The sequence below is a fragment of the Impatiens glandulifera genome, chromosome 4 (assembly GCF_907164915.1).
Source record: "Impatiens glandulifera chromosome 4, dImpGla2.1, whole genome shotgun sequence".
Classification (NCBI taxonomy): Eukaryota; Viridiplantae; Streptophyta; class Magnoliopsida; order Ericales; family Balsaminaceae; genus Impatiens; species Impatiens glandulifera.
The window spans coordinates 23,579,060-23,599,130 of record NC_061865.1 but is presented as its reverse complement, the minus strand read 5'-3'; the positions used below and the strand labels follow the sequence as shown (position 1 = coordinate 23,599,130).

Genomic DNA, 20,071 nt, shown 5'->3' with positions numbered 1-20,071 from the left:
CATCGTATATATATATATATATATATATATATATATATATATATATATATTTTTTTTTTTGCCCTAATTTAAAAAAAATATTCACGAATATTGATAGACTCTCTCACTTTCCACTCTGACTTCCAACGTCGTCTCTCGACTTTCCATTCCAACCTCGTTCAACATCATTGTTCGTCGTCCGTCCGTCTCTTCGATCATATACACTAGTAAAAAATTAATTATTAGGGAGGGCAGAATATCTCGAAGAAAAGGTCCATGCCTTCGGTGAAAGAACTCACCGAGGGCAATAAATGCCCTCGACGCGTCTCGGTGAAACAGCTGTCGGAGAAAATAAAAGCACGTTTGCGAGGGTAGTAAAAGTCCTCGGAGATAAAATATAACCGAGGGTAGTGAAAGTCCCCGAAAATAATAAAAGAGTATTTGTGAGGGCAGTTCTAATACCCTTGGAAATAATAAAAAAGCATTTGTGAGGGCAGTTCTAATGCCCTCGAAAAAAATAAAAGAGCATTTGTGAGGGCAGTTCTATTGCTCTCGTAAATTTCTTTAATTTATTAACAAAAATATTTAAAATGCTCTCGGCTATACCTTTTTTTTAAAATAAAACGTTTTAAAACCGAATTTTACCTATTTTATACCAAACAATTTCAGACTTGCTACATAAACAAATTAGAAATACTAAATTTGATATACTAAAATCCCAATAATCCAAAAATACAATTATCCAATAAACTTCAATCTTCAATTCATTCAACATTATAATATCTAATAAACCAAAATACCAATTAACCCATAGTCAAAGTATTTAAAGATATAAAAAACATCATATACCCGATTGATCCGGTGCTGGACGTGGAGGATATCTCGCCATAAACGCCGCCAACTGGTTCTGAAATTTTTCCCTTTGTCTTTGTGACTCAAGAACTTGTCTTTCAATTTCAAGTTGCATTAATTTCTTCCTTTTGTCTTTGTGACTCAAGAGCTTGTCTTTCAATTTCAATTTGCATTTGTCTTTGCACCTCTTGAGCTTCTTTTTGTGCCTCTTGTGCTTCTATTTGTGCCCCACGTGCTTCTCTTTATGACTCAAGAATTAAAGCCTCCAGTTGTTATCTTTTCAAAGCCTCCTCTTGTAATTCAGTACGCAACTTCTCCACCTCTTGCTCACTCCGCTTAGATTTTCTTCCACCACCTAAATCTCCTCTAAACTGGGTGGGCCTTACACCGGTACCCATTCCAATGACTCTCTCATGCCCTTGTCGTCCAAAAACATTCTCGGTCAACTCATAATCGAACATTTCATGATTTCTTTCGAGCGTCTAACGCATCGCATCCTAAAAAAAGAAACAATAGTTGATTAATTATAAATCAATAAATAAGTCAAATATGAAGTATACATTTACAATTTTCTCTTGTATATGGGGATCCACCACACGAGTTGGGTTGTCACTTGTTCCTTTTTTACTGCGTGTCTCGTAAAAAGTTCAATGTGTGATGGCGCAACAGTCGTACTCCTCTCCTATTAAGATTAAATGTTAGTATTGTTAATTATCAAAATACTATAACATATTATAATGACTATTGAATAAATATATTTAACATTTTTGCTTCCACCTAAGAGAATGACACACTCCCCGCATGATGTGTCATTCGAAGATTCTTTCGATTTTGGTTATTTCGCTCACTTCTTACCTATTTTTGAAAACATCAATTAATACTTAAGTAATTAAGTTATAAACAATGATGTATAAAGTTTAGAATTTAAAGATACACCCGGAAATCGTCTCGGAGAAAGTGATGATCCAAAATGTAATTCCAATCATCTTTCGTATATTCATTGTGTTTGTGTGCTTTGATGGATGCTACATCCCCATTATGAGCTTTAACGTGATTCCGGTTGATATCACATCGATACCTATCCCAAACCACCTTAACATGTTCCATTATATGTTTCCGATAATACTCAATATGTTCCGACACTGCCTCAAAACGATTTTGTAAAAACACGATATTAATTATTATTATGTATTAGAGAATCAAAGTTAATACAAGATATTAACACTTACCGTTACCGACTTCCAAAGATGCTCTATGTCGGTGAAGCTCAAGTCTAACCAATGTAAGAGATGATGTGATATCATAGTCGGATCCCGAACTACGATCCCAATATGTCTAGACCATGTAGTGTCGTTGTCGCAACACACTCTCCCATTTGGTGAGAATTCTATTGTTATTTTCTCACCCGAACTCAAGTTCGAGAGGGTCGTGTTTCTATTTTTGCCCCGACCCTTTCTCTTTGATGTAGAACCTACAAAAAAAAATTATATAACATTAGTAAATGGATTTTTATGTATTCAAATATTATAACTTATACCTTCAGGCTGGGAGGATGATGTCGTCATCATCTCAACCACCGGTAACGTCGGATCTACATGGTCAGGTGTGTCATCTGGCTCATTAGAACCACCCGCCTCGAGGAGATTGGTGCTCCTCTGAAGATCGGATCTCCTCTGGAGATCATCGAGATGCTTAGACATGCCCCCTTTATGTTTCTGCTTTGGTGCAATCTCTGTTAAAAAAAGATGTTACATAATTTTAACTAATTAAATTCAAATAAAATACAATGAAACCTTAATTAGATGTTCGAATAACGTGGGTTTATTGTTGTCAAAATTTTCCAACCAGGCCTTGATGCCATATCTGGAACGTAGAACACTTGTTTCGCTTGACTTATCAATCTTCCATCTCAAGGTGCCACATACCTTACAACGTTGCAGATCATTATCCTGCTTACGGTAAAGCATACAATTATTATTACAGACGTCGGTCTTTTTATGTGTAAGACCGATATCTATAATAATGTTTTTACACTCATAATAAGAATTAGGTAAATGAGAATTTACTGGTAAAATCTCATTTTTGAGCAAATTTAGTAATAAGTCGAATGATGTATTTGTCCATTGACCAACATTCTTAATATGAAGCAACTTCAATAATGTGGAAGCCTTTGAAATTCGAGAACCTTCATACAAAGGCTGCTTTGAATCATCCAACAATTTGTAGAATGTTTCATCGTCGTAAACCAGATCTTTAGAACTAGAATGTTGAATGTTGGGATACAAATCATTGAGAATATCTTCCATATACTGGTCATCAACATCATTATCAATATCATCAACTATATTATCTTGTTCTATGATATTCTCGTTAACATCGTCTTCGTTATTTGATTCGTCATCAACGTCATCAACATCATCACCGCCATCATCAACAATATTATTTGAGGAGCTCATCCTTTCACCGTGAAAACACCAAAAATCGTAGTTCATTCTTATACCGTGTATAATTAAATGTTTCTTGACAATATTAACACTCTCATAGTTTCGATTTGCACATTTCACGCAAGGAAAGAAATATTTTCCCTTCTAGTAGAGTATTGAGCAAAGTTTAGGAATTGTTCAATGCCTTTCATATATTGTGGATGATCTCGACGTAGGACCATCCAACTTTAGTCCAGAATTTCCATTTTCCAATGTCCAAGATGAAAGAGCCAACTAACTTACAAATTGTTCATCTTAATGTCAATAAATAGGCAAAACTATAATAAGACTCTAATTTCAATTGTATTATAAGATGTTCTTATGAAATTTTTGGACCAGACTAAGGTAAAATTGACTATTATCACTTGTATTGGAACATTTAAGAGTGAGTGAAATTATACTGTGATTAAATTGCTCATAAATAATACCAAAAGTCAGGAGTTTTTAGTAACTTTCATTAGTTATTCCGAGTATAATTATATTTCCGTTAAATTGCTTGATAAAACATAAATCAAACTAATCCAATCAAGATTAACCAATTGCAGCATGAATACTCTATATATATATATACTCCACAACCGAAATTCAATACTCCATATATATATATATATATATATATATATATATATATACTCCCAATTTAGGAATCTGATGAAAAAACTTACAACAAACATACAACAGACGAATTCAATAATATTGAAGAAACTGATATATATGTATACTCCCAATTTAGGAATCTAATGAATAAACTTACAACAAACATACAATAGACGAATTCAATAATATTGAAGAAACTGATATATATGTATATTTCCAATTTAGGAATCTGACGAAATTCAATAATGAAGAAACTGATATATATGTTTAAAATGTCTCTAACTAGTAGACATACAACAACGAACAATTATTAGCATATTCTTTAAATGTAGGAAATTTAATAGTGATTTCACAATAGAATAAGGATTACACAATAGAAGACATATTCTTCACGAAAATCATAGACGGGAAGAGAGATAGAGTCTTACCAGGCGTCAATAAGAGGCGGCCCTACAGATAAGATTAGGGATTTCCTCCTTTTCAGACAGCGACAGAGTCGGAACGGCGACGGAATTAGGACAGCGACGGATTCAGTATGCAGATCTGTGGAGCGGTGGAGCTAAGGAGCGGAGACGGAGCAGAGGCGGCTCGGAGGCGGCTCGGCGGAGAAAGAAGCAAGGGTTCGTGGAAGAGAAAGAAAGAAAGAGAAGAAGAAAGAAAAAGAAAAAGAAAAGAAGTTGATCTTTAATGTCACCGAGGGTGTGTAATGAGCCCTTGTTAATAAACTTTTCACCAAAAGCGTACTTCAGAAGCCCTCGGAAATAATTATTATTTGTGAGGGATACAGGAAGCCCTCGGAAATAATTATATATCAACGAGGGAGCATTAATGCTCTCGGTTAAAATTTTATTTCTGAAGGCATTTGATTTCTCTCGGTGTTCTTCCTCGGTAAATACCCATTTTCTACTAGTATATTCAAGTGAGTTTAAGGTTTAGGGTTTAGGTTTAATCTATAATGTTCTCTTCGATCATATATTATGTCGTTTATATTGATTGATATTGATGTATCCTTATGTTAGATAAAATTAGACCGGTTCATATAAACCTAACTTAAATAAATCTTCCATGTAGGAACAAGGAACCGGACCGGACAAACAAAAGAACCGGCTAAGAAAACTAGCCGGTCAAGCTACTAAACCGACCAAGAATACTTGGAACATGACCGCACAAAGAAAGGATCGGCCACAGCTTAAAACCGGAAACATCAAACAGCCGACCAGCCACAAGGCAAAGGAATAATCGGAAGAAGTACGGTTACATCACTCATACCGGAAGCCATCCGGTTAAGTCAAATGACCGACCAGTACAAGAAGACAATTCGGGTATCTGTTGAGAATGATACCAAAGGAACAGACTGAACACTTCTATATCCATACAAGTCTGAGGAAAGTCTGCAGGCTGCAGAAGACAGTCCTACAGGATCTTAATTTCCACTTCGGGATAAGTCAGAAAGAAGATCTTCTAAGTACAGACAACTGTCCAACAAACAGTGCCTACATTGAGTAAAAGACAAACCTAGCAGGTTTGTCCTACATACCAGAAGAACAGACTGCTAAGTCTGAGGTTGACCATCAGGTCTGAGGAAACAACCGCAGGTCTGAATCTCTGAATCACTGAACCTCTGCACCCCTGCCCAACCAATCAGATTCAAGGCAGTGAAATATGACCGTTGGCATATTTCACCTATAAAAGAGGCAGTTGAAGAAAAGTAAAACATACAAGTGACAAGCAACAAGGTATACAGAGACAAGTAATATACAGTGCGTTCTATCTTTAGAGAAAGCCTAAGTGCTAGTGTGTAATTTACAATTCCGGTATAAATTATAAGAGTGTTATCGAGCAGGAAATAAGTCTCGATCGGATTGTATTTGTATTCCTTAGTGAATATCCTTCTCGCGGTTTCGAGAGGAAGGGGTGACGTAGGAGCTTTATCTCCGAACATCCATAAAATCACCTTTGTCATTTACTTTCTGCCGGCTCCATCTTCTAACCGATCCGTACCGCTATAACCGACTTAACTCTATTCAAGCCGATTCACCAGGTTACCAAAACCGACCCACCATTCTCTTTAACCTTCATCATCCGAAACCGGCCCTGTCTATTATACAAGTGTGCTGCTTCAATCTGAAAGCAAACCTCTTCCGCACTTGAACCTAGTTCAAGAGTTTGTGACAGGTTGTGTAGTATTGAAACCCCGGTGTTAATCTTTAACCAGATTAACCACCACCCTTCGAGTGAGAACCGCTAACCGGTCCAACCCCGGTCCTCCAACGGCTACCTAGATCCTAACACCTTAGCTTTTAGGTTCATGTATCTTTTATTCGTTTATGTGTGTATATGATGGTGTTGTTTATCCAATATTCTTCAGTCACGAGTATTATATTAGTATTCTTATTCTGTATGCATGCATTTCTTGTTTATTCTTTCACGAGCATTGTACTTATATGTTGCTTTCACGAGCATTGTACTTTGTCGGAAGATTTGTTAATGAGGTTTATAAATGAAATCATGAATGTGACAAAGATTATAACAAATGCCTGATTAAAGTGAAACAATGAATGCAAACATATAGAATTTTCCTGTATTCTTTGATGTTGCTTACTTGAGTTGTTATCTTCTAGTTTAGGTAATTATAATTTTCTAGAGTTGCTTACTCCAATGTTGTTTCTTGTTTTGTAGATGGAGTCCACCATAATTCTTGAGTTTGTTGGGAAGGTCTCATGGAAAACCAATATCTCAAACATTGTCACCAAGTTTGATTCAATGAATCTTATGGAAAGGGTAGAGCAAACCCAATTTCGATTCTTATTCAAAGGATTCACGTTACTGCGGTTCTCAGGAACGATAATACACCAAATGCTCCTCAGGTAAAGCAGCTCAAATTCTATGGAGATGAAGTTTCACGTGAATGGAGAGGAGCTGTGCTTCGGAATGAAGGAGTTTGCATTGGTCACAAGCCTCAATTTTGGGAGATTCCTTCCGGTGGAAATCATTTTCAATGAAGTTGAAGAATGTCCACATTTGGTTGTTAAATATTTTAAAAGTAATCAACTTGTTAGAACAGCTAACCTACATTCAAAATTCATGTCCTGCTCTAATAAGAAAGATGCATGGAAATTGGGGCTGGTATACCTGGTTTGCCAATATGTCTCGCCCTTGACTCAAAGAGGTTAATAAATATCAAACTCCTCAACATGGTCGAGGACATTGACACTTTCCTCAAATTTACATGGGGAAAGTTGTCCTTTAGAGCAACCATAAAGGGTTTGAACAAGGACCTTGCTCGCTACAGGTTGCTATATCTGGATAAGAAGAAAGCCACGGGGAAGAAGAACAAAGACAAGAATGTCGATATTTCTTATACCGTATATGGGTTTGCACTAGCCTTACAAGTGTGGACCTATGAGGTTATCCAAACGTTTGTCCCCAAACTTGCAAGGAATACGACGCTTCAAGCGCAAAAGCCTGTCTGCCCAAGGATAATACAGTACAAATCCAGCAAGAAGAGCACCGCCTCTAATCTTCACACTGCCCTTCAACGCAAGATTGTCAAGAAGATGGAATTGTGTGAAGACGAGAAGAGTATTAAGTTTCAAATGATAGAAGTTTATTATGCTAGAGAATACTTTATTTCTACCTATTTTATTGACTAGTTGGTCTATCTTTTTGAAAAGTAATTTTATAAATCTATGTTTTGTCCTTTGCAAATACTGACACAAAAACATTATTTTAAAAAATATGGGGCGATTTAACTTTAAAAGTTGACTCATAGTATTTGATTTTGTGCTTAAGTATCAAATCATTGAAAACTGTGTTTGAGAATACTTCATTTTTTTTATATTATTTTACTTAGTTGAAAATAATAATATTATATTAAAAATAGACATTTTTCTTGGACAGTAGTAAATAAAACCTAGAATTCTGACACTCAACAAAAATGAGGAAACAAGGAAGAGGAGAGAGTGATTCAGAGCGGCGAAACGCTGGAGTGACACTCAACATACTGAAACACATCTGGAGTTAAACTAAATGGTCTAGATTCGCCATTAAATAAAGGCGGTTGAACACCAGAAATCTGATTAATCTTTATATCATCCTCCTCCTCCTTGAGATTGGAGCTTACGATCTGAAACTCTAAATCCAAAACGAGATAGGGTTTGTCGTCGTCGTTGGTCCAAACCAAGCTCAATACACGAAACTTGGATTCGATTGGAGATAGGTTACCGGTATACTTGATGAGCCAACCGGATAAATCCTCCTTCATTTCATATACTCTAAAGGCTTTGGTGTAATAGTACATTCGACACCATTCAACTGCGTAAAGATGTCCTCCTGATTCGCCAAAACAGAACTCAAGACGCCGCTCCCTGTTTGGCGGCGGAAGGGTTCTCGCCTGCTCCTTTTGGATATCGAAGATGAGACAATCACCCTCCCGATGGCGGAACCAGATGATTGCATCGTTCCAGTAAATCCCAGCAGGATAAAAAGTCAGATGATTATAATTATTAGATGGAAAGGGTGACTTACAAAGATGTAGAGCCTTCCAGTATTTGGTCTCAGATGGGTAAATCTCCACCTGAAAATCAAAATCGCTCTTCCAAAGACAAACCAACTTGTAGTGAATAGATTTAGATGGGTCGAATATCAAACCAAGTCCAACCAGCCCGAAGTGAGTGAGGTTTGGTTCTCTGACGGTCAGGAATTGCATAGTGGTGGGATTTAAGACGTGATATTTATGGCAATTACTGACACAAAAGAGAAGCCCGTTGGATGATGAAGTCATTAAATGGATTGTATAGTGTTTACGGAAGAATAACAGATCTGGATAATCATCATCATTCACATGATTGTTGTTGTTGTTGATGATGCTGTTCAGGGGAATGAAATTTATTCGGTTAAAATTTCTTAATTTATGAATCAGCAAGCCCTGGCGCCGTCGTCGTCTGCGGAGGAGAATTAAGGATGGAGATGATGAGATGAGAGACAGCCAGTACTTGGAAACCGACTTGAATCGGACAAGTGATTTCGAAGGCAAATGGACAAATATTTCGGTCAAGAGGTCTTCATTAACAAACATCATCATTGCTTTACCAGACATGGCCATGGCCACCACCTTAATTCAATTCTCACAAGAAGAAGAATGAGTCTATATCTCTCTTCCTTTTCAATCAATCTGGGGTCTTTTCCTAATTAAGGTATTAATATATAATTAATATCATCATATCATATCTTTTAGATTCTCTAATATTATTTAATAAAATAAAATTGGATACATAATTTTAAAGGTCGACGAAAAACCTCCTAGTACCAGATTAATGAAAGAGAATCAGATATTGTTCTAAACTGTAATTTTGTTTTTGTTTGGAAGTGTATAATTTTTCTATAAGAAAATAAGCATAAAAGGAAATTTAACATTTTGTTAGGTAATATATAAAAAAAAGATTGTGATAATATTTTAGAGTCTAAATATAATATAGAACAATTATCTTAATTATTCCTTATTTGCGGGCTAAGTACTTAATATCTCATTTTATCTCCTCTTCTAACTTAACGACAAAAAGAGGTAGATACTAACCCTAAGTTCATGGGTTCGAGCCCGTGACAAGTTCTGCGCTGTTTAAATGGTTAAATGTGTTTGCAGACTACATACTTAATTTGATTCAATTTCTAGGATATTGTTTAAAACTCTTTTCCTAATTAAGATATTAATAATTAACTAGTAAAATACCCTATATACGGGAAAAAATATAAATGAAGTTTTTATATGATGTTTAATTCAATATGTTTATATATTTTGAAAGAAAATATTTATATAAAATTAATAATAAAATAATATATATTTATAATAAAAGAAAATATATACATATATGAACTTAGAATATTTAAATTTTTTATAAACCAACTTATATGAAATAAGTATTCTTATATAAATATAAACATGAACTTACACTATTTTAATTTCTTTATTAATTTTATAAGTTTTGTTCTTTTTAATGTTAAAGAATAAAATTTTTTAATGTAAATTTAGTGGTGTTCTGCAAAATGTGTTCATAACAATCATTAAGAGATACTAAATCGTTGGAATAAGCTAAATTTAACCTCTTCAACAAAAACGGTGTCACCCTCCTTTACACCAAGTTTAGACAAAGACTTCTATACCCACCTGCTTCTAAGATGTGCTGAAATCTTCTTTTTAAATCTATGTAATTGTAATGAAAAATGATCAATTATGTTTACATGTTGTGTAGATGAAAGTTAAAATTTTAATTCCATTTAGGTCATCTGGTCCATTAGAGTCATTCCATGTCATCTCCATCTGCAAAATGTGTTTTCATAACTCAATCATTAAGAAGATACAAAATCTTTGGAAGAAGAAAAACCTAAAGTTAACCTCTCCAACAAAAACGGTGTCACCTCCTTTACACCAAAATTTAGACAGAGGCTTATATACTCCACATACTTTCAATACGTGCTGAAATCTGATACACTCTTCACAATTAACTACATTATAACTGTCACTTTATTCTCGTCACTATATTTAACCCTAATACCTTTCTCTCTTGTATCAAAATCTTCTTTCTGAATCTATGCAACTGTAATGAAAAGTGGTCAGTTATACAATTATCAATTCAAGTTTAGTAATGAAAAGAGAATCCAACATAAAAAAATAAAGGGTTTATGTTTTGTATCATCATCACAACCAAAAATATGTTTATAGGTTCATTCATAAACACTTTTGCATTATACTTCTGAAAAAACGTTAATAAATTTATGGATACAAAAATATGTATTTGGCTGAGATACAATGAAAATAGAAACCTCCCACTCTAAAAGAGAGTAATATTTGAAAACAAATTTGTATCTAAACATTAATATGATACTTCAAATATTCTAGAGACATTAAGATTTCTTTTAAAAAAAGGTAAGACCTTGATTTATATTGTTTTTTTTGAGCCAATATGAGTTTATAAGCTGCATATATCACTTCTAAGGTACCATTTCCCGTGACAACACTCATACAAAAACATTTAATACTACATCCTTCAAAATTTCCTTGAATGATACCCATTTTTCATGTGCTTCTAGATGATCCATTTTGTTATAAACTACCAAACATGTTTCTGAATCTATGTAACTTAAATGAAAAGTTGTCGGTTATATAATTATCAATTCATGTTTAGTAATGAAAAGAGAATCTAACATAAAAAATAAGTTTATGCTTTGTATCATCATCACAAACAAAAATATGTTTATAGGTTCATTCATAAACACGTGTGTAATATACTTCTGAAAAACTGCTAATAAATTTATAGATACAGAAAGATGTCTCTAGTTGAGATACAATGAAAATTGAGACATCCCACTCTAAAAGAGAGCAATATTTGGAAACAATTTTGTATCTAAACATTAATATAAGATTTTAAATATTCTAGAGATATTAAGATTTCTTTTAAATAAAGGGTAAGAACTTTATTTATATTGTCTTCTCTTTGAGCCAGTATGAGTTCATAAGCTGCAGGTATTGTGGGTACTCTTTTCAGTGGCAGCACTAATATAAAAAACATATAATGTCACGTCCTTTAATATTTTCCTTGAATGATGTCCATTTCTCATATGCTTCTGGAAGATCAATTTATTTATAATCTACCCAACATGTTTTTTCAGAAAGCTCTGGAATAAACAATTATATTTCAAGCCGAACTGAATCATATTCGTATTCTGGAGCCATCAATAACTTGTACCTGGTTTTCATAATGGTTATAAATAAGTAGTAGCACAGTATGATGACATTAATGAATATATAGTTTCATTTTACCAAAACAAAACATCTTTCTGTGTGACTAAGAAATTCATGGATTAAACCAAAACCTAGGTGAGCTTCCTCGAGTAAACCAGGCAAATCTGTGACAACCATTGTTATGTCATAATCGAATTATACAATGCCTAGAGTTGTAAGTAAAGTGATGAATTTTTATATAATCTCATAATTAACCCTAGATTCAATTATAAAAAAAAAAGTTTAAAATTGGCTCAAACTTTAAGCAATTAGGAAGAATATAATTTATTTAGACAACTTTTAGAATCAAAAGTTGAGAAAATGGTGGAAGGTGCACTCTCATCTGAAAATTATATAAAATTTTATTTATTAAAAGAGATGAGAAAGTAAGAACCTCTCTTTGTCATTTCGTCGAACACTTGGTATCCTACAACTATCACATCACTCCTCCGATTCTTCTCATCTCTCCTCTTCCTTGTCGTCTTCATCGCCACCGTCTTCTCATCGGGGGAAGAAGACGATGCACTCACCATCTACGATGTCCTGCAACAGAACAATTTTCTAGTAGGTCGTCTACCAAAAAGTGTAACAGAATACAAGATCAATCGAAACTCAGAAAAATCAATGTGTACCTTAAGGATACCTGTAGTTACAGCGTGGAATGTTAGTAGAAGACGACGCGATGAACACCACATCCTCCTGTGCATCAATCTCATCTTCTCGCACAACTGGCTTCTGCATTACTTCTTTATCTAAAAAATTCTGGATTGAATTAAACATTAAAAATAATTGGAGCCCCGCGAAATCTATCAAATAATATAAAGAGAAAATAAAATATAAATTAATTATTAAAGTTATAAAAAAAATATTAATTAGGAAGAAAAAATTAATATATATAAAAACGGAAAAAAGAGAAATTAATAATTATGAAATGAGAGTTAAATTAATAATTATTATAAGAAAAAATTTGAGAATTATAATTATTATTAGGTATATTATATATATATATATATATATATATATATATATATATATATATATATATATATATATATATATAAGATAAGAGAGAAATAGGAAAAAAATTTATATATATAAATTTTAGGTGAGAGAAATGTTATTTGTTTTTAAAATATCTAATTTTTAGATAAATTAAAATATATATAATTTTTTCTTTTATTAAAAAAAATATAAAATTTATTTGTGTGAAAATATAAAAAAAATTATATTTATATAAAAATTATTGATAAATGAGAATTATTATTATTATTATGTATATTATGTATATTATAAATATTTTTACATAAAAATAAAAATAAATAGATATTTAATATTAAATATAAAATTATTAATAAGGTAATATATATTTTATATAATTTGTGTGAAAAATAATATATTTATATGAGAGAGAAAATAAAATAAGAAAGAGAAATTAATAATTATAATAAGAGAAATAAATTATTATATATATATATATATATATAAATAAATGATGAGGGAGAAAATAATAAATATATATATACAAAAAAGAGATAAAATATACAAATTAATTATGAGAGATAAATTATATATATACATAATAAATATGAGGAGAAAATAAATATATATATATATATTTTAACTATTTTTTTAAAAATTAATTTAATAAATATGGAGACTAATAATTTAAAAAAAGACTTTTCTTTATTTAGGAAGGAAACTTAATATATAAATGAGAAAGTGATAAAATAAAAAATAAATTAATTATTAGCTATACAAAATAAAAATAAATAGATATTAAATATAAAATTATTAATAAAGTAATATATATTTTATGTAATTTGTGTGAAAAATAATATATTTATATGAGAGAGAAAATAAAAAAAATTAAAATAAGAAAGATAAATTAATAATTATGTTAAGAGAAATAAATTAGTATATATATATATATAATAAATTAGTATATATATATATATATATATATATATATATATATATATATATATATATATATATATATATATATATATATATATATATATATATATATATATATATATATATATATAAAAAGAGAGAAAATAAAAAAATATTAATTAGGAAGAAAAAATTAATATAAATTAATAATTATGAAATAAGAGTTAAATTAGTAATTATTATAAGAGAGAATTTGAAAATTATTAGTAGTAGGTATATACTTGCAGAATAATATAGGAAAAATATAAATATATTTTTTTATAAAATATTTAATTTAATAAAAGAGAATATATTTATATAAAAAGAAAAAATATAATATAAAAATATAATTAATTATTAATAATTATTTGATAATATAAGTAATTTTTATGAAAATAAATAAATAGGTAAACTAATCAAATGTCAGAAAAAAATATAATAATTATTAATTTATCTCTCATTTTGTAATTATTAATTTCTTTTTTTATTAAATTTTTTTTCACAAGACAATATGAAAAATATATATATATAAAAGAGAAGAGAAAAAAGAAAAAAAAATTAATTAATAGAGATACAAACTTAATACTAAGTGTGTCTCTCCTAAATTTATATATATTATTTTTTTCTTCCTAATTAATATATATATATATATATATATATATATATATATATATATATATATTTGATAACTCTAATAATTAATTTATATTTTATTTTCTATTTCATCATATATATATATATATATATATATATATATATATATATATATATATATATATATATATATATATATATATATATATATATATATATATATATATATATATATATATATATATATTATTTTATATATATATTATTTTATCATTAATTTTATAATAATACAAAAAAAATTATATTGTCTTACAAATTATTTAAAAAATGAAATAAAAATTTATTTAAAAAATAAAATTTTAAAAACCAATATTAAAAATTACCCCCAATTTATAAGAATTTCTCTCTTCTATCATAATTACCTATACATAATTACTAATTTATTCCTCTTACTCTTACTATAATTATTAGTTTAACTTTCCTAATTAAATTTTATTTTATTTTATTAATTTTACTTTCTTAATTATATTTTTTATTATTATATCTCTTATATATATTATTTTTATTCATTAATTTTATATAAACTTATATTTAATATTAAATATTTATTTATTTTTTTATATAAATATTTATGATATAATAATAATAATATATATAATGACGTTTAATAGAATTGATTAAACTTACACTAAAATTACAAATTTCTCCATCTTAAATATTAAATATTCATTCCTCTTTCATATTAATAATATATCTTTCTTAATTAGTTTTCTTTTTTATTTTCTTTCTCATCCTATATATAATATATATATTTTATAACTCTAATAATTAATTAATTTTTATTTTATTTTCCATCATTTATATATATATATATATAAATATATATATATATATATATATATATATATATATATATATATATATATATATATATATTTATTATCTTTTTCATTCTCTATATATATATTTCATATATTTTTACACATAATTTTTATATTTTTTAATAAAATAAAAAATTATAAATATTTTAATTTATTTAAAAATTAATATTAATCTGTTCTCTTTCTTAAAATCTTCTCTTAATATCTATATATAAAATCCATCAGTTCTAATCCGAAATTGGCAACGGTCATAGGTTAGATTTAACACAAAAGGCCAATGAGACCATCATCCAGTTATCATTGCATCCCTTTAACCTAACCTCAAAAGATAAATAGTTTAGGGTTGTATATGCTGTTTATTTTTTTGAAAAAGAAAAAGAATAGAAAGCTTACCACATGTCGAGGATAGAGTGAAATTGTCTTTAAAATTCATCAGTTCCAGTTCGAAATCCTCAACGTTGAAGCAGTCATTCATTGCATGATAGTGTCTAGCACGTCCAAAATTCTAAGTAAAAAAATGAATAAGTTAGAAACGGAAAAGTAAAAAAGAACCGACTTGAATCGGACAAGTGATTTGGAAGTCAAACGGACAAATAATTCGTTCAAGAGGTCTTCATTAACAAACATCTTCATTGCTTTACCAACATGGCCATGGCCACCACCTTAATTCAATTCTCACAAGAAGAATGGAGTCTTTCTCTTCCTTTTCAATCAATCATTTTGGGGGTTGGCAAAAATCTTACGTTTCTTTTCCTAATTATGGTATTCATAATTAATATCATCATATCATATCTTTTAGATTCTCTAATATTAATTAATAAAATAACATTGGATACATAATTTTAAAGTGCTAGATTAATGAATTGTTTGAAAGTGTATAATTTGATATAAATAAGGAAATTTGATATTTTGTTAGGGTAAATAGTAATATAATATTTTGATAAAATTAACCCTCTTGATTAAAATAAAAAATAATTAAAGAATGAGATAATCAGAAAAAAAAGTTATTATCAAAATAAGTAACTCCAAAATATTTAACAAATGTTTTTGTAACTGATTAACTAATCATTTAATATATATTAAAATGTAAATAATTAAATTTATAAAAAAAATAAGAATTTAAATATATATATATTTTAAATAAAAATAATTAAATTAAATTTATTTAATTTGGGTAATTTAGGTAACTCTAAGTCTCTAACTCAACCCAAATTAACTTACCCAAATTAATATTTTGGGTTTGAGTTAGAGTTGAGGTTTGAGTTTGGATCAACTAGAGGTGGGTCGGTACGGTATACCTTAATGTTTTATCCATACCTTATACCTTACCTAAAATTTCGGTATTCAAAAAATGCATACATTTACCTTACCTTGATTTCGATATACCTTAATTTCGGTATACAAAAAATTTATACATTTACCTTATCTTGATTTCGGTATACCTTAATTTCGGTACGGTATCGATATTATACCTTTGATACATAAAAAACATATTAACTTAAAAAAATCAATCTCATCGATAAGGTAGAGAGACATATATAAAATAATATTTTAGTATAATTATATTTTGATATTATTCCAAAAAAAAATCTATTTATAATTAAATTAATATTAATTATTTCCTTATACATATTATATATATATTTTTAAGTTATAAATATTGTTTCGGTATTTCGGTATATCTCGATATACCAAAATTTTAAAAATTGCATACCTTTACCGTACCAATAATTTCGGTATCGGTATCGTACCTTACCTTTTTTTTATATATCTTAAAAATCAATATTTTCGATATATTACGGTACGATATTTTCGATATAGTTTTAATATCGGTATTTTTTTCTATCCTGTAACGGAACTTAAGTAAACTCTCAAAATACAAAATCATCATCCCTCCTTATAAAGGAATTATCCGCAATCTATTTTTATAATCAATCTCATGATCGAATTTCAAAATTTATATGAAAGAGAAGAAATTATAATAATTAATGACAGTTTCTAAAGAAGATAATAATATTTAGGGGTATTTGAAATAGGAATATGAATGAGAAAAATAGATAATTGTGTGAATGAAAATGAATATAATTGGTAAAACTGTAAACGGAACTTAAGTAAACTCTCAAAATACAAAATCATCATCCCTCCTTATAAAGGAATTACCCGCAATCTATTTTTATAATCAATCTCATGATCGGATTTCAAAATTTATATGAAAGAGAAGAAATTATAATAATTAACACTACAACAAAACATACTTTCAGCGACCCTTATATGCCAACCCATATTAAGCGTGGGTAAAAATTAAAAGAAAAAAAACTTTTGCCAACCTTTATATCTATACCACCACCTTTATTTTTTTTATATAACAACTTTGTAACTTTGTTAAAACCTTATAATTTAAATATTCTAAATTTTAATAATTTTTATGTTTTATTTTTTAACTTTGTAAATATTTTATTTTAATTTTTTAATTTTTTAAAAATAAATTTGACTTAAAATTTTGTTAATATTAAAATTTAATTAATATTTTTTATATAACATAATTTTTAAACTTTTTATAGTATTATTAATATATGTCTTTTATTTAATTATTATTTAAATTTAATTAAATTAAAAGTTAAATATGAGAGAGTTGTGTTAATATGACATTTATCCCACATCGGAGAAAAAGAAGAAGTTTTTGGTATATAAAATATGAGAGTGTTCATTAGTTTCTGAAGTGTTTTTAAGGTTATAATGTGCTGGAATATGGGTTCACCCTAAGGGTTTAGGGTTATGTTCATCATGTACTTGAGAGATGAAGGGTAAATGTGATAATAGTAGAGATAAAAAAAATAACATCTAAAATGAAAATAGAAAAAAACAAATTTAAAAAAAATAGTTTAAAAATAAAACAGACTTTTAGCGACGCTTTTTAATTTTGCCAACGCTTAAATAAGCGTCGTTAAAACTTTCGCCTTTCGGCAACGCTTGTACCGACGCTTAAATAAGCGTGGTAAAAACTTGCGCCCACCCTGCTTCTGGCGACGCAAGAATAAGTGTCGGTAATGTTTTTGGCGACGCTTTTAAAGGTTGGCAGAAGTCTTTTTAAGCGTCGCCGAAAGTCATTTTTGTTGTAGTGTAATGACAGTTTCTAAAGAAGATAATAATATTTAGGGATGTTTGAAATGAGAATATGAATAGAAAAATAGATAATTGTGTGAATGAGAATAAATATAATTGGTAAAAGTGTAAAGTTTGGTTAGATATATTAATCATTTTTTTTATATTTATATATATATATATATATATATATAATATAATGATGTTTAATTTTAAAGTATTCAGATTGCTGGGTCGAGAACTGTGGTTAATTTGGATATATATGCGAGAGTAAATTGATATTTGAGTCAGATTGTGAATTTACCTGCTCATAAATTTAAAACGATTAAAATAAAATTAAAAATACTATAGGTATGTTTCAAACTTGCAACCTAAGAAAAACAAGTACAACCCTTTAAATAACTAATCTAATAAAACTTTATATTTTAAATATAACACCAAATTTGACGAACACAAAATATTTTTAATCATATAAGTTCAAAATTTTAACTAACTAATATATATATATATATATATATATGTATAATATATAATGATGCTTAATTCCCTAGTATTCGAATTGCCGAGTCGAGAGTTGTGGTTAATTTGAATATATATGTGAGAGTAAATTGATACTTAGGTCGGATTGAGAGTTGACTCGCCCATAAATTTAAAACGGTTAAAAATAAAATTAAAAATGTTATAAATATATTTCGAATTTGCAACATAACAAAAAAAAGTAGAACCTTATAACCAACTAAACTAATAAAAGTTTATATTTTAAATTCAACACCTAAAGATTCATCCACGAATTGTGATTTAGAGCCTAAGTTTATGCCGAAAGTGTAATTGAATGTTGAGAATGTCGGCTTGAGTAAGACAAACACTTGGTTCGCATGCATTATATCTTTATTTTTAAATATTTTCAAACTATATATACTTGATGAATTTAAAAATAAAAGTTAAATTTGGATTAATTTAATTTTACAAATTTAAAGATTGAAATAATATTGTTTTTATTTAAAATATTTATTTATAAATAATATTTTGTTAATATTTTTACCCTCTCATTAATAATATTTAAATTTGTTAAAGGGAAATTATTAATAATATCTTGTAGTCAAACTAGTTTTAATATCTCAATTTTATTTTTACTATATTTTATTTAATTAAAAATATAAAATATTATTATTTATATATCATAATTATTTAATATATTTAAGTGTGTCTAGATTGTTCAAAAGTTGCTGGTAACTGTTCTTGAAAAATTTGAGGCTACCATTTACTCATTGGAGAATACGGACCTGTCAAAAGTTACTATTACTAAAATATTGAGTGTCTTACCGACACAAAAATAGAGAAGATAGAGAAGATTGATTAGGAATGAGGGTATGTAAAAGGAGCATTTCCAGCAAAAGTACAATCAAGTCAAAGTGAAAAGGGAAGAAGAACTAAAAAAACAAGAAGGAAAATGTATGTTCAAATTCTTCAAGTACAAAGAGTGGTTATAAACCTGATTTCCCTCCTTTTAAGTACCGTGAGAAAAAAAATTCATGCAACTTATTGATGCTAAAGAAGATCAAATGTGTAGTGTGAGAAGTGTCATGTGATGGAGCATCACCAGAAGATTTACAAAAGCAGTCTGCATTAGAAGGATGTGACTCAAATGAACCTTCAACAAAGAAATGTGGCTCAAGTTGTAGATCAAGATGAGCAACTATTTGTGACAACTTGTTTTGCAACAAATAATTATAAATTGATACTTAGGTCGGATTGAGAGTTGACCCGTCCATAAACTTAAAACAATTAAAAATAAAATTAAAAATATTATAAGTATATTTTGAATTTGCAACATAACAAAAAAAAGTACAACCCTATAACCAACTAGACTA

The 20,071-nt window shown here is 28.8% G+C and overlaps 2 protein-coding genes across 2 annotated transcripts; both read right to left on the bottom strand.

Moving 5' to 3' along the window:
* Positions 1-1,823: 1,823 nt before the first annotated feature.
* LOC124933873 lies at positions 1,824-2,557 on the bottom strand. Its single transcript, XM_047474315.1, has 3 exons — positions 2,369-2,557; positions 2,061-2,302; positions 1,824-1,973 (listed from the first exon to the last, which is right to left on the bottom strand). The coding sequence occupies exons 1-3, from the start codon at positions 2,529-2,531 to the stop codon at positions 1,938-1,940; spliced, it is 441 nt and encodes a 146-aa protein (XP_047330271.1). The 5' UTR covers positions 2,532-2,557; the 3' UTR covers positions 1,824-1,937.
* Positions 2,558-7,878: 5,321 nt separating this feature from the next.
* Positions 7,879-9,015, bottom strand: LOC124934964 (F-box protein At5g07610-like). The gene has a single exon (XM_047475444.1). It carries the CDS (start codon positions 9,013-9,015, stop codon positions 7,879-7,881), a length of 1,137 nt encoding a protein of 378 aa, XP_047331400.1.
* Positions 9,016-20,071: the final 11,056 nt, after the last annotated feature.